This window comes from Cydia strobilella, chromosome 4 (assembly GCF_947568885.1).
Source record: "Cydia strobilella chromosome 4, ilCydStro3.1, whole genome shotgun sequence".
NCBI classification, from domain to species: domain Eukaryota; kingdom Metazoa; phylum Arthropoda; class Insecta; order Lepidoptera; family Tortricidae; genus Cydia; species Cydia strobilella.
Window position 1 is genome coordinate 21,647,072 of NC_086044.1, and position 26,284 is coordinate 21,673,355.

Sequence of the window (26,284 nt, forward strand, 5' to 3'; positions counted from 1 at the left end):
TTTGTTGTCGGTATGTTGTCGGTACATTCAAAAAAAATTAATTGGAAAGGTAGTAATAAATATTTATTTATTCATTCCTTTATACATGTGAGCGGAGAAATAAAAGAAATTGATGTATTCGATTAAGTCCATCGAACAATTTAAATTTTATGCATATTTGATATCAAGATTTAAATTTTAAATTTTATTATTGAACGCGACCAAACTGAAATGTCAAAATCACGTTTTGTTACTCGACAGAATCGATTACATATTCAACGTTAATATCTTGTAACATATGTTTCTTTAACTTTAACTAAGAAAAGCTAACTTATCAATAAATAAAATTAATGAATTATTAAAAGTGTGATTAACATTGATACCTATTTCAAATAAACCAATGGCCAATATATAAAATAAGTTCACATTACAAAACAGTTTGTGAACGAAACGATGGAACCTGTGGAGCTTTGGTTTGGTTCTACTTTATTACTTCAAATTTGTGTATGAAAATTAATTAGATTTTAGTATTCTTTATCAAAATACAGACTCATTTAATCAATATTTTTTTACAAAACGGACATTATAATACAAAATCAATGTACATTAGAAGAAAGTAAGGCACTTACTATTAATTAAATTATTCATTAACCATATTATACTGATAAACAAAAACATACGGTAATTTTATTTTGTTTTGATTTCAGTACAGCAGTTAAATACTGCTTGGGGATCGTATTAGGGGCGACTTTGTACGCTGAAGTGATTGTGTACTATATCCAGGCACTCCATTGGCAGAATTTACAATGCCAAGTAGGAGACAAAACTTGTACGAAGATACTTTTCATCGCCGACCCGCAGATACAAGGTGAATTAGCGGTGCCGCCGCCTTTGAGCTACCTTTTTAACTGGGACAGTGACAGGTGAGTTGTGGATCTACTAGTAAACGATATTAAAAGTGGATTAGCCTATAAGCACAAGTTGCATATGGTGCCCAAAGCATCCACTCGTGCCTTATCGAGCGCGTACTAACCCTTAATGATTTGAATTGACCCGGCGCTATCTTCTTTTTGCTATGTCAGGCTCCTAAGCCTCGGATTTAGGGGTGACATTGCACTGCAACTATTTCCAATATTTTTAATTATTTTATGCTCTTTATCTAGGACTGAATCATGTATTTAGGTAACAACTTCGTATTATTAGATTGTCTCATTAAAAATGAAATAATAAAACAAAGAACCAAAAAGAACGTAATAATACCGGTATTTTTAGTATTAAGAAAAAACCGGTTCAGAGCATTGCCGAGCAGAGTGTTGGCTGCCTATTAAAATTCCTGGCCTTAGCGCTGCAGTTTTCTACATCCGTTGGATGGATCCTTTTGATCTTGTAAGACTAACTCTTCAGTGCATACAGTGAAATCATAACCCTTTTCCTGGCATAGTACGATTTATCGATCACACACGCGCCAATAAAATTTCAACTTTAGCATTCCGATTTAAGGTTCAAATTAATGCTCAAAGCAGGTTTAATTGGAAAATATTTAGATTTTTTTGAAAAACCTTGTAGGCTGTTGCCGACTGTAAAAGGGTTAATCAATAGGGAATATTACGTTAAACTCTGCGTTGAGGGCGTCACTAGCACAATCTCAGGGCCTAAAGCAAAACTAGCCTATTCAATCGATAGAGAGGCAGATAACGATATTTAGATTTTGACGTTTCGCAGTAGGCCAGATGTAAACAAACCGCCTTGATGCATCAATGTCATAGTAAAAACTTGTCAAAAAACTGTTTAAGGGCTACGTACAAGTTAGTCTATGGTTTAGTATGTGCACTAGTGCTGCACTCTGGTGGAAGAACATTGCAGTAATACTCCCTATTACAACATGATATCTTATCAAAATATTTAGATCAGTACGGTTTTTACTCACTATTATGTTTAGTCGCTTTTGGCGACATGTTTCGGATTCTTTGGGAATCCTTCCTCAGGCACGAGTGTCCGCGGCGGTTGTATGTCGTGCAATGCTCGCGCCGCCCGAGCTTAGCTTTTTTTTACTTACTTTTTTTTATGTCTCACGATAGTTTAAGTTCGATTGATATCTTATCGTTTCAGATTTGTAAAGATGACATTTTCAAGAGTTGTCCGTCACTTCGAACCGGATGTTTTGGTGTATCTTGGAGACCTGATGGACGAAGGATCCATAGCTGACTCGGAACAATATTCACACTATATCAAGAGGCTGTCTGATATATTTGATAATATACCTTATCCTGTACATGTAAGATTGAAAATTCTATGTTCAATAATTTTCCTTGAAATATGACAAATCATAGGCAACAGGCTTTTACAAGTGTTGAATTGTGAATAATGAAAGTTTGACGATATAAGCACAGAATAAATAATAGTATACAGAAAGGAAACTTCCTACAAGTCCGATGTTTGACAGCAGTTCAGGGACGAATCATACTGTCACTTCCTCATGTTCCACATCCACAAAACGGCTAGTGTAGACGTGCCTCGGCCAAGGCGGGCGCGCGCGAGGCACGCCTAAAAATGTCGATACATCACGCACGCCTCGGCCGAGGCACATCTACACTGGCCGTTTTGTGCGCGAGGATATTGCCTCGCGCGTATGCTCGCTCTGTGTGGACCCCGCTATTAACCTTTTCGACGCCGTGTCATTGTCAAACACAAAAGCTGTCATCCAGAAGCCACGTCGCCGAAGTGTCAAAACTGAAATTGAACTTTACGCATATGCATGTAGGTCTATGTTGCTCTGTGGTCTATGACCGATTAATCGGTCTTTGGCGTTGAACCTACGGTGCGTATATATCGGTCATTGGCGTCCAAAAGGTTAAGAGTATGTTGGGTTTTCAACCCTTAAACTGAAACTATGTTCTAAACTAGTGAAATGCTTTTAAATGGGGCATTTTCTATGAAAAGGGACTTTATTATCGATGGCGCTTACGCCGCACAGCGTCGCGCGGCATTGTATTTATATCGGAGCATCGTTTATAATGGCGTAAGCGCCATCGACAATAAGGTCCTTTTTTATAGAAAATACCACAAATTGTTTCCTTACAGCAAATCTGGGTACCAGGAGACAATGACATCGGAGGAGAGAATGAGCCGATCAAGTGGGATAAGGTGAAGTTATTCCACAAGGTGTTCGCTCAGCCACCTATAGTGGCAGTTAAGGATATATCATTCTACAGGTACTTACTACATCTAGAGTATAGTTGTATGTAGGATTTGTTAGCTGTACCAGGGGTGCGAAACTCCTCGCTTTGGGCAAACTCGGGCTCCGTTCGGCTCAGCATTGCTCCGAGCAATTATTAGGGTTGGCACAACTTGACGTCCCTTTGCGTTCACAACCACAGATAAGATAACGACTTGAATTTTGACAACCCTAAATAGCTGAAAGGGATAATGCCATATACTAGAAAGGGATAGCATGATTCGACCCTGAAACGCTGTCAAACTTCGGTTTTGTAAGAAGTTTCCTGTCTGTACGGTAGAACTATTATTTATTCTGTGGCTGTACATCCAATACCCAGTTTGTAATGAGCTTCCTGCCTTTTAAAATAATGATTTGATTGGCAGGATTAATGCCATCACGCATGCATACCCCAAACTGCCCGAGAACGAGACAGACGATAATTTCAAGATAGCTGTCTCACATTATCCCCTGCTGATACGACATGCCTTTATCACAGAGGTAGGTATATCCATCCACAGTAATATTTAATGCGAGTCGGCTAAATTACTGAAACAATACAAATACTCTTTATTGCACACCTTAATAAAAGAAAACAATACAAAAAGAAAACAGAAACACAAACAGAGGTAAACAACAGGCGGTCTTATCGCTAAAAAGCGATCTCTTCTAGACAACCTTTGGGTAGCGGAAATTAATTACATATGTCAGTAGGTGTTGCAAATGCAATGAAAGAAAACCTATCACTATATACTTACACAGAAAATATACAAATTACCATGCAAATAAAATAAACAATAAAAATACATATGCATACATACACATAAATAAGTATATAAATAAATACATGTATAACAGTGCCAGCCATAGAGAAGGAGTAACCAGATAAAAGTGTCAGGGAACAGATAAGAAATGGAGTTTAAGTAATCTGATACTGAAATTACTGAACCGATTTTGATTAATTAAAAGATAAACCTTAAGCCTAGAAATACAGAAAGCTTAACGCCCAGGGATGGACATAGGCTGCTTTATTTTCCGTGTCAATTGTTCCAAGACAATTTCAGCTAAAAACAAGTATAAATAAACCCTATCCACCCATTAAAGGTCATTAAAAAGCCCCCCATTCCATTGCATTTTGAATTTTTATTTTATAAACAAAACTTCTCATTTTCCATATCTTATACATATCCGAACAAACAGTTTAAGGCCTTCACGATTGAGGGGGTGTTTAGATATTTGTGAGCCTGGGGCGCTCCGATATATCTGATGAATGAACATTTAAAATGATTTACACTTCCTCAGGTAAACAAACACACCCACCCAGACATATACTTCTGCGCGCACGACCACGAATCTAAATACACGACGCAAACGCAGAGATTTGAACAAAACAAGATACATCAGTTCAACGGCAACGAAATACTGGACATAGGGTTTGGGGGACATGTGTATGAAATATATGTCCCGACCTGTTCGTATAGAATGGGGACGAGCAAAATAGGATATGGTGCGGCGATTTTAGGTACGTATTAGTAAGAATGTTGAGTTTTTTTTATTAGTTATTACAATAGTGACAAATACATACACGACGCAAACGCAGAGATTCGAACAAAACAAGATACATCAGTTCAACGGCAACGAAATACTGGACATAGGGATTGGGGGACATGTGTACGAGATATATGTCCCGACCTGCTCGTATAGAATGGGGACGAGCAAAATAGGATATGGTGCGGCGATTTTAGGTACGTATTCGAAGAATGTTGAGTTTTTTTATTAGTTATTACAATAGTGACAAATACATACACGACGCAAACGCAGAGATTCGAACAAAACAAGATACATCAGTTCAACGGCAACGAAATACTGGACATTGATAGGGTTTGGAGGAGGGGATATTTATGAGATATATATCCCGACCTGTTCGTATTATACGACCCCATTCTATACGAATCGTATAAAATTGTTGTATGGGAGCCCCACTTAAATGTTTATTTTATAATGTTTTTAGTATTTATTGTTATAGCGGCAACATAAATACATCATCTGTGAAAATTTCAACTGTCTAGCCTGTTCATGAAATACAGCCTGGTAACAGACAGCGGAGTCTTAGTAATAGGGTCCCGTTTTTACCCTTTGGGGCCTTTGGGTACGGAACCCTAAAAATGAAAAAAAAAATATCTTTATTTTTTAATATAGTTACCTAAAATTAAACGAACTATGTAATTATTTGGCAATATAGGGAGCATTTAACCCGTAAGTATGTAATATACATACAAAATCCTTTGAAAGTGATAACTGTCTGTCCCGAAATGTACGATAATTACGATATACTCTCCCAAAGTAGCATTACACAGATGAGCTATACGTGTGCGCCCGTGAGGGACAAAACATACGCAATGCGACAATATGATTGGTCGAGTAGATTTGTAACCCACCAAATAAACCATACTAAATTTACGGTGGGGAATAAAAAAAAATGTGAGAACAGACAAGGACAAACAATAACAGCGCTTTCTCTGCTACTCCTACTGAAAAGATACATTTGACTATCCCGTTCGGTCATTTCCCCCCACCCCTCATGACTAGTATTCATGGATAGTCTGGCAAAAAAGAGTAGAAATTAAAAAGTGGCAACACTAGCGTCGTCCCTTTCAAATCAATTTAAGAAAAACGGGACGACACTACAGTGTTGCCACTTTTTAATTTCTACTCTTTTTTACCAGCCTGTACCTAACATTAAAATTAAAACAAAATTTGTAACATTTTCAGATTACAACAACACCCGCCTGCGCTACACTGTGTTCTGGTCGCCGCAGCGATTTCTCTACCTCTTCGGCTACCTTGTTCTCCTGGTACTAGGTATTGCTTACACGGCCGCTTGCATAGTCAAACTGTTCTGCCAGTCGTATTGTAGGAGTACAAGTTTACCCGTGTATAGCAAACTTTAGCGGTGACAATATAACCTACCTCCAAAAAATTGATATTTACTTACAATGAAGGATATGATGAAAATAATCGCGGTAGTTGGGTACACTATCAAAGCTCAGAGGGCCTACTGCGAACCACGTTCGACGTGTTGCCTCCCTGTCACACTTACGTACGAATTTACAAGTGCGACAGAGAGGCAACTTCGAACGTGGTTCGCGGTAGCCACTCATTTGACAGAGGGGCTACCAAACCGAAATTCGCGGGGATCTTTCTCTTTTACTCCAATGAAGGCGTAATTAGAGTGACAGAGAAAGATGCCCGCAATTTGCGAACTTCGATTTTCGCGGTTATAGATAGCCCATGCAGCGCAGTAGGCACTAGTATAGTACCCCAAGGGTACCCATACTCCAGCAGAAGCGGTGAACCTTTCCGTTATTTTTAAATAATATTCCTACACTGTTTTTGTTGTATCAAGATAATTTCGACATATCGCCACATAATTTATAAAGTAATTTAGTTTTATCTAAGAAATGTTTTGTATGAAGTTACTGAAATGTAACAAAATTCCGGCGGTTATGCACAATCGCATTTATCAAAATTTTATTTTTTAGTTTCGAACATAGATAAATTATATTATTAGATGAAATATTTAACAAAAAACTATATTATCGACGCTTTTAATAAAATACCTATGTCTTAAAATTTGTAACATAGGTATATTTGTTGTGATAATTTATTTGATACTATACGAATTTTTATATGACAGAGCTTGCCCCGACCATAGTTATTGTTATTACATTATACATATTATAGTTTATACTGTAGATAACTAGATCCAAATGAATAGAATAGTCTAGAAAAGGAACATGTTTTTAGGGTTCCGTACCCAAAGGGTAAAAACGGGACCCTATTACTAAGACTCCGCTGTCCGTCTGTCTGTCTGTCACCAGGCTGTATCTCATGAACCGTGATGAAATGTAGACAGTTGAAATTTTCACAGATGATGTATTTCTTGTTGCCGCTATAACAACAAATACTAAAATGTACGGAACCGAGTCCGGCTCGCACTTGGCCGGTTTTTTTCCTTTCATTATTTGCATTGAGGACGACAAAACCCTGTTAGGCGGTGACCACACTGACGCCGCAACCACATGCGTGAGATGCGGCTGCGGTATGCGAGCGAGACAGCGCTATTAGCGCTGTCTTACTTGGGTGTATTCGAGTCATTCCCAATCTGTCCCAGCCACTGTACGACAGCGGTCACGTGAAGCGGGGACAAATGGGATTACACCCATGCTAGACTTATATTGACCGGGATATAGACTTTACCTTTATCCGTTTTTACCGTGATATCGGGAGCTCATAAACAATACAAAAGGTAATCATGGTCTATATTCCGGTCAATATGTCCTATAAAAAAATCGTTTAATTCAGACTTCATAATGGTCCATACATGTTAGTACTTAATACTATCTTTAGCAACTAAACATAAATTATTATTACTATTAGTGTATTGTATGTACCCATGCTTTCAAACCGTCGTTGTTGGATGCATCCAACTAAACTCTAAGAGTCAGTATGATAAAATCATAAAAATGACATTACTCGTGATAATAGTAATAGCGTAAATACGGGCCAATAACTTTAAGAAATGAGCAAATAAACGGGTAGTGTGTAAAATCCATACTAATACATATATATATTATAAATGCGAAAGTCTGTCTTTCTGTCTGTGTGTTCCCTCTTCACGCTTAAACCGCTGAATCGATTTAAATGAAATTTGGCCTAGAGATAGGTTAAGTCCCTGAGAAGGATATAGCATGGTTTTTATCCCGAAAATTATCCCTTAAGAAAGTAAAAAGCGGGGTGGAATTGAGATAATTAATGAAGTGCCTGCTAATTTGTGTGCATAATATGCTCAAATTGAATAATTGCTATGAGAATTTTTCCAGGCGCTATAATTACTTTAGTGCTGTTACTAAGTCCACGCAGACGTAGTCGCGGGCAAAAGCTAGTGTATAATAATTACCTTTCTTATGGAGAATGTTATTGAGCCATTAATCTTAGTGTTTGCAATAGTTATGTGAGAAAATATATAAAGTTTTAAGTATTTAAGTTAGGGATATTAATACCCAAATATAAACTACTAGCTTTTGCCCGCGACTTCGTCTGCGTGGAATTAGTAATTTGGGTACCTTAATTCTTAAATAAACAAATCTGCTTTTTAATCCATCCTTTTTTCACCCCCAAATTGGTCCACACTATTCATTTCCACCCCATTTTTTACACCCTTAAGGGATGATTTCGGGAATAAAAGTTATTCTATATCCTTTCCCACAGCTCAAACTATCCCCATACCAAGTTTCATCTAAATCGGTTCAGCGGTTATTGATTCCCCATACAAATTTCTACCCCCCTTTTCACCCCCTTGAGGGGTGAGTTCTGGGATAAAAAGTATCCTATGTCCTTCCCCGGGACTTAAACTATCTGTATACCAAATTTCAACTAAATCGGTTCAGTGGTTTAAGCGTGAAGAGGTAACACACAGACAGACAGACAGACTTTCGCATTTATAATATTAGTATGGATATCTTACAAGTATAGTATGAAATTACATTTCTTGTACCTTGTACCTACCACCAACAAGCAATTTACCAAAATACTACTACACTAACACACACACGGCGTGAGCGTGCGTGCGCGGGCCGGAGCGGGTCCGCGGCACAGAGTGCATGCTCGGCGGCGCGCGGCGGGTCCCACGTAGTCTGTATTAAGAGCCAACAGAAGCTCAGCGAATTCTCAATTTTGAGATTTCAAAGTGATTATCGCCGTCGCGCTGACGGGGGCGGCGCCGCCATATCCCCGTGTGTGTGGTGCACGCACACAGACGCGCACGTCATTTGCGCTCGCGGACCTTATGCTTGCAAGTCGCGTCGCGTATATCATAGGCGATAGGTACCTAGTTCTTACAAACTTTTTCTTCGGTTAATAACTCGTTAGCTTAAAAACAACGTAAATAAACGCGTGCACGCGCCGGCCCGCTTTCGCCCGTGCACGCACGCTCCCGCCGTGTGTGCATGTTATTGCTTCATTGAATGTATAGTGGATATGTATTGTAACGTTACTCCCTCCTCCACGTATATTGGAGGAGTGAGTAACGGAGCTGGAAGTGAGGAGGTAGAAAGGAAAGATAGATATAACAGGGGTAGGTTCTTTATTTAACGGCTATTGTCTAAATATGACACGCTACAGATGGTTTAAATTACAAAAAGAATAAAATAAAGTTTATAGTCGCGCTAATAGCACGTGCAAGGCAGGAGCACGCACACGGATAGGCGCGCTGATAGCACGCGCAAGGTGAGGCGCGCTGGTAGCACGCGCACAGTAAGGCGCGCAGATAGCACGCGCAAAGGTAAGGCGCGCAGATAGCACGCGCAAGGTGAGGCGCGCTGGTAGCACGCGCACAGTAAGGCGCGCAGATAGCACGCGCAAGAGTAAGGCACGCAGATAGCACGCGCAAAGGTAAGGCGCGCAGATAGCACGCGCAAAGGTGAGGCGTGCTGGCAGCACGCGCACAGTAAGGCGCGCTGGTAGCACGCGCACGGTAAGGCTCGCTGGGTAAGGCGCGCTGATAGCGCGCGCACGGTAAGGCGCGCTGGGTAAGGCGCGCTGATAAGCACGCTCTTCAAAGAGGCGAGGCGCAGTGACAACACGCGCCTGTTGAGGCGAGGCGCGCCGATAGCGGGCGAGGCGCGGTGACAGCACGCGCCTGTTGAGGCGAGGCGCGCCGATAGCGCGCGCCTAGGAGACGAGGCGCTCCGCTAGAGCAACTGCAAAGCACCACCGGACTTGGGTGCGTGCGGAGAGCGCCAGACTTCGCCAGGAACACAGGTAACCTTTTAATGAGCGCGATCGAGGGTTTCTTGATGGTGCGGGGCCTGGCTTGGCCCCGCACGGACCCTTACAACTGATGTTCCTTTGTTGGGAACTAGAAGCAAACTGAATTCAGATGTCCGCTGGGCCGCTTATATAGCTAGCGATAACATTTTCTAGAATTATTCTTTACTTCGTTATTAATTTTGAAAATATTTGAAAATATTTGTTCACCAGTAACAATTTTTAGGTAAAATTTAGAACAAACTACTTGAAAACTATACGACCTAAACTTCATGCTAAAGAATTTAGAGTAAATTATTAGTTTGACGGATTATGTCAAAACAAAGAAACAAATATGTCAAGGAAAATTTATAGTGAATTTTAGGTCGATTAGCTTTGAAATCATTATAAAAACATGAAGTGATTAGAAAAACAGCAAGGTAAGTAACCGGACGGGTCAGGGCCGTATTAGGGTAGAAGGAGTTTAGGGAGAATTGGAAATGGTAGCCAGAAAGTAAAACATTTTAAATCAAAAGTTTCAGAGAGTAATTTGGAAGACGAGAATCAGACAGGAAGACAAGGCAAAAGCGTTAAGGAATTATAGCCGATTGGAGAATCCAGAGCATCAGCCCGTGGGAGTAAGGACTGGGAGTTAGGACCCAGGTATGAGATGCTACATTACCCCAAAAACCACGGAAAAAAAAACTTTGTCGTAATCTTAAACGGAAAAGTTTTTTTTTGTGAAGAGTTAAGTTTAGGGGAAAGTAAAGGAAGTAAGGTAAGTAGGTAAGTAAGTAAGTAAGTAGGTAAGTAATTAAGTGGGTAGGTAAGTCAGTAAGTCAGAAGAAAGAAAGAGCAAGCTCGTTAATGGGGATGAATAAATGGAACGAGAGGATGAGTGATATAATGGAGAAGAAGATGAATAGATCGAGGAACTTCCCTGCACTCATACATCTCCTGTCATAATCACGCATTCATAAGTCTCTGGCAAAGGAAGGGGATGTGGTTCACGCTCTATGACGCACACTCCTAAGAAGTCCTCGCTATGACCTGAGGCTTCTTTATAGAAGGGAGTAGTCAGCCGCTCCACTGGAAAAGATAATAAGATAATAATGAACGACCTAAGGCTTATTTTAAGGGAGTAGTCAGCCGCTCCGCGAAGATAAGTTTATGTACAAGTTCTAGTCGGTTTAGAGCCGACGAGAGAATAGAGAGTAGGGGTAGAACCTACTTCTAGGTTGTGGTAGGGGTAGACCTACCACAGTAGAGTAAAAAAAAAGTAGTGTTTGACCATAAGGCTTATTTTTTTCTTCAGAGTTGGACTACCGCTCTGCAGGGTGAAGAAAAGAAAAAGAAGGGCACCTGGCTTATTAAGCCACCCGAGAATGAAGAAATATTTACAGATGAATACAATCACACAAAATGAAAGAAATGGAAAATGACAGTTAATGAAGAATGAAAACGAGCTTGAAGAAGGACAAAGGGGAGGAGGAGGACGGGCTGAGCTGCAAAGTAAAAGAAGTACAATTATTATAAAGTTAAAGACCTATAAAAATACATCATTAGAAATAAAAGTGATAAAAAAAGTAGCTATCTAGTCTGATTGCTATAATAAGATAATCTAAAAAACGTGCCATATTGACTAAGGAAATAGAAAATTAAACAGAAAGAGGCCGAAAAGTTATTTAAGATTTAAAGACACGGATTCTGTCTATAATTTAGAATTTAGTGGGTTAAGAAAGCCGGTAAATTTAAAAGTTGGGCGCCAAAACTGTAACGTTACTCCCTCCTCCACGTATATTGGAGGAGTGAGTAACGGAGCTGGAAGTGAGGAGGTAGAAAGGAAAGATAGATATAACAGGGGTAGGTTCTTTATTTAACGGCTATTGTCTAAATATGACACGCTACAGATGGTTTAAATTACAAAAAGAATAAAATAAAGTTTATAGTCGCGCTAATAGCACGTGCAAGGCAGGAGCACGCACACGGATAGGCGCGCTGATAGCACGCGCAAGGTGAGGCGCGCTGGTAGCACGCGCACAGTAAGGCGCGCAGATAGCACGCGCAAAGGTAAGGCGCGCAGATAGCACGCGCAAGGTGAGGCGCGCTGGTAGCACGCGCACAGTAAGGCGCGCAGATAGCACGCGCAAGAGTAAGGCACGCAGATAGCACGCGCAAAGGTAAGGCGCGCAGATAGCACGCGCAAAGGTGAGGCGTGCTGGCAGCACGCGCACAGTAAGGCGCGCTGGTAGCACGCGCACGGTAAGGCTCGCTGGGTAAGGCGCGCTGATAGCGCGCGCACGGTAAGGCGCGCTGGGTAAGGCGCGCTGATAAGCACGCTCTTCAAAGAGGCGAGGCGCAGTGACAACACGCGCCTGTTGAGGCGAGGCGCGCCGATAGCGGGCGAGGCGCGGTGACAGCACGCGCCTGTTGAGGCGAGGCGCGCCGATAGCGCGCGCCTAGGAGACGAGGCGCTCCGCTAGAGCAACTGCAAAGCACCACCGGACTTGGGTGCGTGCGGAGAGCGCCAGACTTCGCCAGGAACACAGGTAACCTTTTAATGAGCGCGATCGAGGGTTTCTTGATGGTGCGGGGCCTGGCTTGGCCCCGCACGGACCCTTACAACTGATGTTCCTTTGTTGGGAACTAGAAGCAAACTGAATTCAGATGTCCGCTGGGCCGCTTATATAGCTAGCGATAACATTTTCTAGAATTATTCTTTACTTCGTTATTAATTTTGAAAATATTTGAAAATATTTGTTCACCAGTAACAATTTTTAGGTAAAATTTAGAACAAACTACTTGAAAACTATACGACCTAAACTTCATGCTAAAGAATTTAGAGTAAATTATTAGTTTGACGGATTATGTCAAAACAAAGAAACAAATATGTCAAGGAAAATTTATAGTGAATTTTAGGTCGATTAGCTTTGAAATCATTATAAAAACATGAAGTGATTAGAAAAACAGCAAGGTAAGTAACCGGACGGGTCAGGGCCGTATTAGGGTAGAAGGAGTTTAGGGAGAATTGGAAATGGTAGCCAGAAAGTAAAACATTTTAAATCAAAAGTTTCAGAGAGTAATTTGGAAGACGAGAATCAGACAGGAAGACAAGGCAAAAGCGTTAAGGAATTATAGCCGATTGGAGAATCCAGAGCATCAGCCCGTGGGAGTAAGGACTGGGAGTTAGGACCCAGGTATGAGATGCTACAGTATCTGTCGGCACATAGCTAATAAGTAGTCACATATAATATCACACATAATGGTACACATTTAATTTTAAGTTGGAATAGCATTTGTTACCCTGTAGCCCATTTTACTTTAAAATTTCCTAATCAGATCTGCAAAACTGAATCAGCCGAAATTATGTAATTTTTTTAATAATTTGACAATGTATTACTGTATAGTGACATACTAATTAGGTTAAAATATCTGTTTAGTGATTTTTAAAGTATACATTATTCCCGTATGACGTGAAAATGAAGCCCTTTTTATCACAAGGTAAAGTTATAATCAAATTAAACTAGTGTAAGTACCTAAGTAAGGCAAGTAACCAAAATCATAGAAGTAGAGATGTGTAGGATAACACAGTAAAAATTCAATTTTGGACCTGTTTAAACAATCTTATGATGTTAGACTTTATTTTCATTGTTAAATTCCATATTTTTCTATATTAATCAATAGAATAAATATAATTTATGTGTTTATAATTATTTAACCTTTCCTCAATTTTTTAAATAATAATTGAATATGCCTAGTAATTATTAGCGAAAACGACATATAGAGTCCAAAAATAACAATTGCACTACTCGTGGGCACAAGAAGTGTTCTCATACTTAAATTAATCATTCCTGTTGCCAAGTTACCTACAAGGAAATATATCAATCCATTGCAATTTACAATACGCAAAATCTCCGGCAAATCAAAGTACAATTTATTTTCCAAATCTTGGAACAACACCTCAATAACATAGATAAAGGTGCTTATACTTAAGAAAACTGCCTCTAGATATAAACAGTAACTTGAGTTTGATAAAGTTCTAGATGCAGGTCGGTATAAATGAATAATTTGGGATATAGCCCAAAGTAAAATAGACCCTAAAGCCATTTTACATAGTAACCTATATCTTGGAACAGTCTTATTGTTAAGCTCAGTCATTAAATGTGCGGCAAATAAATACATAGAGACATAACCAAGGCAGGATGATATGCCCTCACGATTGGCAGATAACAAGGAACTGCGGGGTTCGTCACTAAACACCCAATCTTGTAAACTGTACCATAATAATACTTCATGTACAAAGATTGTCAGTGCACTGAAGAATAATGCTCTGTTTGAGCAAAACAAAAGAAATGTTGATAGAAATTTACAAACAGCTAAAGTAAAAAAGAAGTTCCAATGGACTCCATATTCCGTCACATGTTCTTGATAATCTAATTGTTTTACGGACCAAAATCTAACAACACCTAGAAATAACAATACTGAAATTAAAACAGCATTTCCATAAATTATACTTTTTAGATTATCTTTTTTCAAATCTTTATGCACTATACCACTTATCAATACAAATAATCCTACGCCTGTGTCCATTAAACTGTAACCAGAGCGCTCAGTCTTAGCTAAATATCTAGGAAAACATTTAAAATCAACAGCCAAAATACAAAACACAGTTATAAGATATGTCAAAGCTCTGATGATACTCACTAAATGTAAATATTGTGTACCAAAACTATTCAACTTTCTAAATGACTTTACAATATAAATTTTAGAATAGTTCTTTGCATATTCAAGTACCAACAAAAAGAAAACAATAATATTTAAATGTAGGAGATAATCTGCAAGTACGGTGTGTACAGCGATAAGAGGTAAAACTATGACGAAAAACTCAAACAAATATTGCTGCCAGCCGGCCCGTCGATGTCCAATACAGCAATATAGAGAACACTGGATGGTGAAGAATATACTAAAGCATGTATGAAGTGCTGTAGATCCATGATTGTTCTGCATGTAAGACTCGTGGTATTGTTTGTATTCAACATTGTTCAACTTTTCCACTTCACTTATGGATAATTGCGCCATTTTAATAAACTTGCACTAGATGGGTCTTGTTGTAAATCTTATTAGAATATTTCACGTCTTATTAATACGGTGGATAATACTTCCATACAATGAATGCATGATAGTGAACTATAATAAAAAATAGCCGGTAATCAAGATAATCGAGTCCCCAACCCCATGCTATCTTGTAAACATTTTGTTGTGATCTGTATCTGTCACTGTCAGCCGTCTACGTTCCATTCCACGATGTAAACGGATATCTGACCCACGGATGTAGAATAAATATAATAGACTACCGCACTGCACCGCGAACTTGGTGAGATATCTCTTTCTCGCTCTGACTTATGGGTGCGGCACACCGTGACCTTGGTGCAGTGCGGTAGTCTGTTACGGCTATAAAGCTTCATGATGTGACCAGATTCAAATAAATGTCGCGCTTTATAAAGCCTGACCAGAAATATATGATCATTGTTAAGAGGGCGCTGTTATTCTCATGTATAGGGTGCAAAATAGGGTGACAGTTCAGTAAAGTATGAAAAAATTAGTTCCAGTGAAATTCCGCAACATGGCGCGTGATCATATATTCCTGCTCAGGCTTTATATACTTTGGTAAGTTTGGTTCATATAGTGCGACAGAAAAGAGTAGAAATTAAATAAAATGGAACTAAAAATTTCCATACTATAGTTGGTCAAGCAAATCTTGTCAGTAGAGAAAGGCGGCAAATTTAAAAAATGTAGGGGCGAAGGGATATCGTCCCATAGAAAATTTGACTTTTGCGCCTTTTTCTACTGACAAGATTTGCTTGACCAACTATAAATTGTTGCCATGTTTAAGCATTATACGCTTTGAGTATAAAGATTATACGTCAAAATTGTGACAGTTACGTAGGAAGTGGCGCCCTCAATAATTTTCTACAATTTCTTGTCGGACTATCAACTATTTGTTTTCAAGCGCCCTCCACACTCGTGCGCGAATCGCGGCGTGAAGCCGCGAACGCGAGCGCTATTAAGATTTTTCTTGGGCTTGGCAAGGAATTATACAGTTTATTTATTTGTTTCCAACAGGCCATAAATGTAAAAAAAAAAAAAAAAAAATTTGTTTCCAAATCCTATGTTCCTCATACTAAAAGGCGGTTAGCCTATAAATATTTTTATTTGGGATAAAATTCGTAGATTTGCGTGGATGCCTTGATAGCTCATTAGGAGGGTGTCAAAGAAGGATTCCCCGAGGATTTAGGTTGAAAATCCGCTGATTACTGTTGGAGACAAATATGTTCTTCTGTTCTCTTCAACTTTTAAACTCTTATCCTCGGGGGATGTGGAAAAAAAGACGTTATTACAAAACATGTTTTTATTGTAAACCTTACATAAAGACTAGCTTAAACCTAATTTGTAACTTATTACGAACAAATACTTTATCGTAGGTACAAAAACATAAATAAGATTTAACCCTAGCAGTATCAATATCAACTGACAATTTCGCTGTACAAATTAATGGATACCTAATAGGAGATAGAAAAGTATTTATTTATGATATGGATAAGGCGATACTTAGTCTAAATACACATTGCGAACACAAAATAGTCCCATCTCATTGGGTGAAATCCAGTCTTAACCAATGAAATCAGGTTATAATAGTTTTTACAACCTCCATGAGAGCACATAACGTAACCTTCCAACGCTTTTTTTCTATGGAGTTCGCGAGTGTTATACTACTACTGTAAAATACCCTTTATTGCTGACGCAAAACGTTATCTTTCAAGTAAGAGTGAGACGGAAGAATGCTTGATCAGCGATAAAAGGTACTTAGTCTGACCAACGAAACTATAAAGTAGCTGAGGACATTTAATAGCTTTTTATAACACGGAAACCAAAAGCTACGATTTATGTTAAGCATGCACGTGCATCTTTGGGAGCTGTGGAAACTCTACTCCCCACGAACACAACACTACCTACCTACGTAAGTACCTGTAGTAGTATGGGCGTAACACACCATCGCACCGCACCAAGGTCATTGTGCGGCGCAACCATAAAAGCGAGAAAGAGTTATCGCTTTCTCACTCTTACTTATGGGTGCGTCGCACAATGACCTTGGTGCGGTGCGATGGTGTATTACGACCTTTTCTGTTCTTGTGGTCTTCTGTAAGGTACTATCATCTGTAAGAGCGGCGCAGTCAAGTAACAACAGGCCTTTGGCATCATTACAATGATGGTCTTGTCATGAACTTTGAGGCGATGGTCTACTCGTATTTGCTATTTGGCTTGATAAATTCGTAGCTCTGAATTTATCAGAGTCAATAGATATGCATTTAAAAAGGATAAATGTAATAATCCCTTATATCCAGGGGCGTCGCTAGAGGATATGGCGCCCGGGGCAGTCACCAAATTTGCGCCCCCTGACGACTGACAAAAGTTTCCCTGCTGCTGCCTGCCCATTTTGCCCCCGTGGATGGCGCCCGGGGCACTTGCCCCCTCTGCCCCCCCTCCCCTAGTTACGCCACTGCTCATATCGTTAGCTACTTTTACAGCTAAGTTCTGCCAGCAGGCGGTTTAGAAGTCAAAGTCGTAGGGGCGCTGTGGGCGCCTCTGGACTAGAGGGATGTTGACCTCCTCAGCGGACCGGAACACTTGGGGTTGCTGCGGCCGCTGTGCTGGGTGCTCTTGCAGCTGCTGCAGCTGTTGTGGGGCGTGGCGACGGGGTGCTTCCTCCTGAAACAACGGTAAACTTATTAAAGGCTGAATAGACTTAAGTCTGATGCCATTGCAACTTGACGATTGTCATTTGTAGCCCTCTATTTCTGAGCGTTTTCACAGTTCCTGAAGTGGTTAAGGTATTTTCGAGCCGCCGTTTCCTCAAAATTCAAGCATCATCATCAGTCATCATAGATTGGGTATTAAGTACCCACCAATTAACTGACAGGGATTGTGGTTAAGAAAAAAAAATATTAAGGAAGACATTGATATTTTTTTGTCGTTCTTCTTAAGCCCCCTCCGTATTCGTGCGCGAATCGCGGCGCGAAGCCGCGAACGCGAGTGTGGACTGTGGAGTCGATTTCGCAGATCTGCGACGCCAGCTTCACGCTCGCGTTCCCTGCTTCGCGCCACGATTCGCGCACGAGTGTGGAGCGCGCTTTATATTCATTTGCTTTGAGCCGCAAGCACAGGGTCTGAGGGACAACCGTGAGAATCTACAAATCGAAATTTCGTTATGTACCTCTCTATTTCTTGCATATTCTAACGATAGAGAGGCAGATAACAAAATTTCGATTTCCGATTATCGCGTCCTCTGAATCCATTTAGAACCATTTACCCTCCAACCCTGATAGCCCTCATAATAAAAATCAAAATGTTACCTCTTCCTCCTCTTCGCCGTCATACCGGTCGTCCCTGTACACTTCAGCGGGGTAATACCGGTCGGAGTACCTAAGCGACACGTTGGGCTTGCGCTGCACCTCCTCCTCGTTGATGGGCTTGTATAGGTACTCGTTCACGAAGTGGTACTTGGATGACTTCTGGCAGATGTTGTCGTGAGTTGGCGGCATGCAGATTAGGTGGACCTGGAAAAACGGTGAGTTAGAGGTTTTGGGTGTAGGTAAGAATAAGATGAAAGTATCCATGCCAAGTGCTACTTCAAGTACTCAAGTATGGCGGTCCTATGGGATATGTATGCATTGTACACTAACTGCCAAATTGTTGCAAACTTAGCGTGCTCGAAGTATTATCGTTTATCGTCGAATTTTTGGACGATTTAGATGTTTTGAGCACAGAACTAGGATAACATAAGCATAAATTTTAGGTTTGTGGTTTTGAGCGTCAGAAATTATTGTATGACAAATAATGTACCATCGTCCATAGATGTTAGTCGACAATTCGAAAACCTAATTGCAAAAACATAAAGTCCAACGTTGGCCAGTGGCCAGTTAGAAGTGCTCCTCTTAGTTACCTAAATGAGAACCTTGAAAAACAGATCCAGGAATGTTTGATAAAGTCCTTGGTTCACTCTTGTCTCGTTTTCTTGAGTTCTTGCAGCGGTTGGAGTTTCAGTTCCTGGTTCTGCATCTGGGAGTACATTAGTATATATCTTACTTGATGGAAGGTGAATCCCGCAGGGCAGATCCAGGAGTGCTTGACGGCGTTCTGGCAGAAGTGGAACACCTCGCAGTTGAGCTCCTCATCAGCGTAGTACCCGGACTGCTTGTTGCCGCATTCGAACTTGGACTGCTGCAGCAGGCCTTGGAGACGGTCAGGCTCTTCCTTCTCTTCTTCGAGCTCCTCTTCTGCTTCTTGCTGCTGCTGGAGCTTTTGGCGCTGGTCTTGTTGCGGGTGCTAGCGAAAAATAGTTATTTTTAGTGTTAGGACGATAAGTATGAAAAAGTTCGTACATAGACCCGCCATTTCCTAACTCTATCGTACGCGTGTATTTATATTGCTATCTCGCCCATGATGGCGGCAGTCAATACCACTGCCTTATGGCATTAAATCCACCTTTTTACTGTAAGGTTTTCTTTTGTGCAATATAGCTTAAATTAATAAATGTTAGAAAGTCCACAACTTAGGTAAATAAAGAATGATATACGAGTATGTCTCTACTGCTTGTGTCCAGCTATCTTAGATAGTGAAGGAGAAGAAGTCTGGCGTGGGTCAAGGCTTCCGATAGTAGATCAATACTGACGTGGAAAACCTCTAACCTAACCGACTTACCATGCACTGAGGCGCGTGCCTTTGCTGTCTTTACTCCTGCTGAAGAATATACGCCTTCTGCTCTTGAGCCTACTGTCTGATGGTATCCAGCCAGCTCAGTTAAAGACAGCGTTGGCCAACCTCTCCAAAACTTCTATTAACCCAGCAGCAAAGACTTGGAAAACCACTACTTAAATTACCTTCCGCTGAGGCGCTGGTCTCTGCTGCCTCTCTTCTTGATACTGCTGTTGCCGCTGCACGATGTACGCCTCCTGCTCTTGAGGCTGCGGTTGAGGCTGCTGTCTCTGCTGGTATCCAGCCAGTTCAGCTAAAGACGGCGTGGGTCTAAAGCCGGTAGGAACAGTGTTTGAGAAGGCGCCGGGCGAGTAGGCGCGTGGCCGGAGATTCCGTGTTTCCTGGAAACGAAAGGTGTTGGTGAATAGAAATGTTATTTTAGGTTTTATCCTTAGGTTAAAGCTCGGCGTATGGTGTATAGTATGGATATTATTCCTTAAATTGTGTCTTGGAATTGTGTTTTATTTGCATGCGTCCTTGCATAATATGTAGGTATCTCCTAACCTAATTCATAAAACTCAGAAAGCTTGTATTAAATTTTGTCTTTTATTAACAAAACAAAATGACAGACCGATATATAAATGACAGAATGGGTCAAATGATTATTAACGGCTCGTGAAATTTGGCCCATGTTTTTGAATCACTCCGATCGATGCAACAGCTACCAAGTACCAGCTACCAAGTAATTGTAGTATTTTAAAAAACCGGACAAGTGTGAGTCGGACTCGCCCACCGAGGGTTCCGTACTTGTTAGTGTTTGTTGTTATAGCGGCAACAGAAATACATCATCTGTGAAAATATCAACTGTCTAGCTATCACGGTTCATGAGATACAGCCTGGTGACAGACAGACAGACAGACGGACAGAGGAGTCTTAGTAATATTAAACAATAAAATATAGAACTTATTGTAAAAAGAGATTGATACTTGACTCCACAGTCAAACTAATTACAGTTTTGTGGAGCTTTGTTAAATTGTATTTTTTAACATTTGATTGTAATAAATAAAATAAATAAATAGGGTCCCGTTTTTACCCTTTGGGTACGGAACCCTAAAGACGACCTGCAATTCTTTGGTTTTAGGTATTTCGAGCAGTAGGTGTACTTATAACTTTAGGTAAATCGACCATAGGTAGGTACGTAGGTAATATATTAGGTTCTGAGCTTAGGTAAAACGTACATTAGGTAATTCGTTTATTAGTATTTAAAAAAAAAGTGAAACGAGCATAGGTGATTCAAGATTAGGTAAATCGATTTTCGGTATGTTTCTGACTTTACATTGCAACGTTATTTCGTGTCTCTTTAAAAGCTCTAAAAACATTTAATTGTGATTACAAATGCCAAGCATGATACTTATGTAGGTATAATGCGTTAATAAAATTAATCAACACCAATTGCAATTCCTTTCGAAACGTTTAAAAGGCATTTTTAAAGGTAATTTTAAATTCTTGTAATCGTGTGAGCCAATGGCTAATATATTTCCTGCTGTTGCACAAAGCCGGGCGACTACCTAAATACGAGGAATTTTTAACTTTCATTTGCGATTGTTATCATAGAATTATTAGGTAACAAAATACGTTATTTTTGTACCATACTCGTATCTTATATTGTAATTATATAAGTAAAAAAACTTAAGAAGTGCCTTTTTTGCCTTTACCTGCGGTACCTACCTATCAAATTAGTGCGTACCTAATTGTTCTCTGAAGTCAGAAAGCAAAAAAATACTCTTAAATCGAATTTACGTCCTGGTCAGGACAGAAGGGTCTAAGTTAGTCTAAATGAAAAAACACAATGTAAAATTGCTTTTATGAATAAATGATATGATATGATAAAATTTGCAACCTATTTAGCAAAATTTGAATCCCATAAAAGTTGGTACAGTTCCTCAACTGCACTTAGAAACCTACCTACTACATCTGCCGTTTTCTCCTTTTAACTCTTTCTATATGCAACTTGATCGTGAAATATTAAAATGTATGACACCGCATACAAAGCCAACTTTCAATCAAAAGTTCCTTAATACCTCTGCAACACTCGTATTATATAATTCCTATAATAATTACCGTCAATGAGTAACACGTCCGACAATGTTACATTACAAGCTGATGCATAATACGTACGCGGTCGTGCGAGACGACGTAATTATATCACAAGTTTGTCGTTTGTAACGCGATATGTCGTCCGGCACGTGTTTCCCTCTTCCTATCCAAGGCATCAATTATTTTCGTGTCTTCCAACGCATACGCTAAATGTGGTAATGTAAGGATCGGCAAACTTTTCAGGGGGTCTAGTCAAGTAATAATGTAAATAACACAACTATAACTCTATGTATGATCAATACAAATAAAGAATATGAATATTAATATAATCGTTGATAGAAAACGTCAAATGAAACTTATTAAGCAATGTATGGAAATAGTCACGTGACTTTTCGTAGCATCTGTTATCGCGATAAATTTTCTTTTCGTTTGGCGTTTGTCGATTTGCGATTGTCATCTTAGCGGCGGTATCATGGTCGCAATTTTATCACTTGTCATGTCATGCGTCATTGTCGCACTTACATTACTTGTTAGAACGTGACAGGCATGATGACAGTTGATAAGAAACCGACCATCTTAGCCCTAGAGAAAAGCAGAAAAGTCTTCGCCGTGCTCTACCTCTACCTCCTGGGGACTCGTGTTTTGTGTGCGATCGATGTGGCAAGAAATGCCGCGCTGCTATAGGACTTTATAGGCGATAACGGCGATACGGGTTTATGGGGTCATAAACCCATAAGCGTTGCAACAAACATCTTGAACAGATGATGTGGTCAATTATGATAGAATAGAGTCAGACATGCTGATTTCTTCGCTCCGAAATAGAAGTAAAACTACCACAATTGTACACTGTGGTTAGCAAATCCTTTGGTATAAGATAGTTTATTTGCTAAACGGATTAAATTTCATCATACGCGATAAATATAAAAAAAATCCCCGAAAGTTACGACCTTTAGACTGAATCTAATACATTTATTAATGGTTCGATTGTTTGACTTAACTTATACGAGCAAGTTTGGCTCCTTAAACCCTCCGCTCCAGGATAAAGTATCTAACAGAAGGTATTTAATAAACCCGTAGGTTGTACCTATAAAGAATTTGATATATTACATTATTTTATTAACTCATAACAACATTAACAGGTTTATATAACGTATTCGTGCCCCAAATAATTTTTATAAACGTATCGGTTCACATTATTTAATACTTAATTATTTGCTTTCAATGTATATATCTTTTTACAATCTATACTCGGTACAGTAATAAGTGTTGATTAAGCATAACAATATAATCAATTCCGTTATGTAACTGTTCCATTAAGGTCAAATTTATCGATATAGTAGATACCAACTACCAGTTTTTTATTAGCACCTTTTTTACGATGCTCTGCTCTCGCTCTCGTTTCTCACTTCTAATACGATTATGAAAAGAAAATACGTATATAATATAATATCCATAAATGGAGGAAGGGAGTAGCTTTTTCGAATCTTTCTCCAGAGTACACTCCTTCATGTGTGATCATGATCATCCAGCATTTTTAGGGTTCCGTAGTTCTGGATTCTAAGACTTCTGACTTACCTACTTCCATTGAAGATCATTTATGCGAAATTATTAAACTTATCATTCTCCTTGACATGTAGGCGTATATTATGGATGACTTTATCGACGTGATAAAATAACCGTCACATTTTAACACTGCGGGATTGATAGTGACGGACAGAATTTTATCACGATTTCACGTAGACAAGAACGACCATAATATCCGTACTGTTTAGTCCACCACTGGTTGGAGATTGCAAGGTTTTGTTTATGATTATTCTCGAATAGGTTAGGTTATTCAATAGTTTGCAGACGATTGCAATAAGTGAAGAGAGCTCATAAACATCCCATAAAAATTGCAATAAACAGTTTCATCAAATAAAGCAAAATGTCATTACTAAAACAATTAGTTAACTTTTGCTACGGGGCCGGGCCGGAGCTTCTGGTGCTTTGTTTTCTATGGCACGTGATCATCAATCAGCTGTCATAGAAAATTACATGTCGGACGCCCCGGCCCGGGGCCGGCCCGGTCTAGCGTGAGTCATCCTTAAATAACAACGGGTATATTACGGAACGCAGCGGCGCGTCGCTTTTCTCACGCGTTTGCGCAAACTTATGTAAGAATTGGATCATACGCCGGCGTAAATATTTTATTAACTTGCCCCACGCCGTATCCTGTTTTAAGGTATGATACTATTAAATTGCTATTAAAATCGCCGCCGAGTTATAGCTTGGTGGTACCCTTCCTATTTCAGTGAGATATCAAAAATAGCAACAGAGTGTGAATGCGACACCAAAAACGTGATTTTTAAAAAGAAAATATAGTGGCACCACCATACTTTACGTTTGCCAAGTCGTTGCCACTCGGTGCAAAGTTAGCTTAGTTAGACTACCACGGACTTTATTTATTGGTCTCTTTTTGAGAGAGCCGTTTCTTAATTTATAAGCCACGATAATGACTTAATTTATATAAAAACCCTCAAACTTAAAACATTGTGGTCACTATGGTCAATTTTGCTTACCGACCCATAAACACTACGCTCTAGCACGCACAATATCCGCTTTCCCGCCAAAAATTGTCAACATGGCGTCACTTTCACGTTCAGAAATCGATTGAAAAACGATGATTAAAAAATAATGAGTTGCTCTCGACTTTCACTGGTGGCAGGCCGTTGCACCGAAAGAAAATAAAATGCACCGGTGTTTTTGGTCACGATCTAGGTTATTTGCCGGGAAAACGGATAATTTGTTTAATGCTTGTATTAAACATTGAACACGTCCATGTAAATTGTAAACGGATATCGCACGGCACGAGTTTCTTGAACTTGTCTGGCTGGAGATTGCAAATAACTGGATGTTAGTATTGGTACATAATCTTGGTATTGGTACCTCTGCACAGAAGTATTCTTTCATACTAAATCAATCAATCAAGCTACTTTGCTCACAGTAAAGTCAAGGAGTTTGATTTGTATTTTGTATACCACCTTGTCACAGGGACAATAAATACAAGTATGAAAGCCGCTAGGGATCTCGTATTATTGTCACTGCGACAAGGTACGAAATAGGACACAAATCAATTCTTTAAGCACACTAACTGTAAAGATCAAATCAGATGCATGTGATATAGTTTGGCAATTTTGGCATGCCATTTCCGTCAGTAGTCAACGGGTGGTCCTCTATAGAAAATTTCGTTTCGTGCCTTTTTCTACTGACAAAGTGTGTGTGCCAGAGTATAGTTTGTATGATTAGAACCTACCACCACTAAGCTGTTGCTCTATCATCCTGACATCTTACAACCATATACACCCGTCATGTTTTTTTTATGGTTCCGTACCCAAAGGGTAAAAACGGGACCCTATTACCTTAGACTCCTCTGTCCATCTGTCCGTCTGTCTGTCACCAGGCTGTATCTTATCAACCGTGATAGCTAGACAGTTGAAATTCTCACAGATGATGTATTTCTGTTGCCGCTATAACAATAAATACTAAAAAGCGGAACCCTCGGTGGGCGAGTCCGACTCGCACTTGTCCGGTTTTTTTAGAATTTAATGAGTATTCTTATTCTCACGTCTTCTTTGCAACTGGGGCCCAATTCGACAATCGAAAACTAACGTTTTCTTGTGCATTAGGTTCTGTCATCTTGTGGACTACACTGGAAGCTTTAACTATATCGCAAACATTAGCATATCTTCCAATTAATACGTAACAAACCTATTAGCGTTTAATTGGTTTAGAATAACTTCCTTTTATCCGATAGAACAGCATCGAAAGCGACCGCCAGTGTCTTTGTCACATATCAAGCAAAATTAATCGTTTTATCGGTAACACAAGGACTATTATCGCGAAATTGTATCGATATCGCTCTAAATCTGAAAGCTTGAACATGGCTTGAAGACACCTGTCTTCGCCATGGCGCAATATATTTATTTTTAAAAACAATAGAGCAGACCATCGGGATAGTTCCAGCCATTCTGGACATAAATTTAATCGTGTTAGAGTTTAAAACTGAATCAAACGTTTAAAACTGAATCAAACGAATGTATACGTTTAAGATCTAAGATGTGTAGCAATGGATACAGTGGCAGATCCTATCTGTGGAGTTATATGTAACGCTGCTGGAGACGGAGACGGGATTTCCGGTTGGGGATGTGTTTAACATGTTCGTTGGACTTAATTGAGTATATTAGTTGCATTGAAGAGATAATAAGCTAAATGAGCTTAATGATATGGTGATTTACAGAATGCTATTGCTTTGTAGGTACAGTTACTTAACGGGCCCACTGACTATCAGTTCGCCGGACGATATCGGCCTGTCAGTTGTTCGGAACTGTCAAAACTGACAGGCCGATATCGTCCGGCGGACTGATAGTTAGTGGGCCCCTTTAGGGTGGAATTGCA

The 26,284-nt window shown here is 39.8% G+C and overlaps 3 protein-coding genes across 3 annotated transcripts in view; 1 reads left to right on the forward strand and 2 right to left on the reverse strand.

Moving 5' to 3' along the window:
• The first annotated feature begins 459 nt into the window (after positions 1–459).
• Positions 460–6,159, forward strand: LOC134740827 (metallophosphoesterase 1). Its single transcript, XM_063673471.1, has 7 exons — positions 460–595; positions 687–902; positions 2,089–2,254; positions 3,061–3,191; positions 3,580–3,694; positions 4,496–4,715; positions 5,966–6,159. Exons 1-7 carry the CDS (start codon positions 579–581, stop codon positions 6,142–6,144), a joined length of 1,044 nt encoding a protein of 347 aa, XP_063529541.1. The 5' UTR covers positions 460–578; the 3' UTR covers positions 6,145–6,159.
• A 7,268-nt stretch (positions 6,160–13,427) lies between these two features.
• Positions 13,428–15,252, reverse strand: LOC134740800 (phosphatidylinositol-glycan biosynthesis class W protein-like). The gene has a single exon (XM_063673417.1). It carries the CDS (start codon positions 15,077–15,079, stop codon positions 13,715–13,717), a length of 1,365 nt encoding a protein of 454 aa, XP_063529487.1. The 5' UTR covers positions 15,080–15,252; the 3' UTR covers positions 13,428–13,714.
• A 2,313-nt stretch (positions 15,253–17,565) lies between these two features.
• The window catches only part of LOC134740851 (putative mediator of RNA polymerase II transcription subunit 26), a 37,049-nt gene continuing 28,330 nt past the window's right edge, over positions 17,566–26,284 (reverse strand). The window contains exons 3-6 of the mRNA XM_063673503.1: positions 19,939–20,154; positions 19,145–19,384; positions 18,412–18,615; positions 17,566–17,767 (exon numbers count right to left, since the gene is read on the reverse strand). Of these exons, the coding sequence (XP_063529573.1) occupies positions 17,609–17,767; positions 18,412–18,615; positions 19,145–19,384; positions 19,939–20,154 (819 nt within the window). The 3' untranslated portion in view covers positions 17,566–17,608. The remainder of the gene's footprint in view (positions 17,768–18,411; positions 18,616–19,144; positions 19,385–19,938; positions 20,155–26,284) is intronic.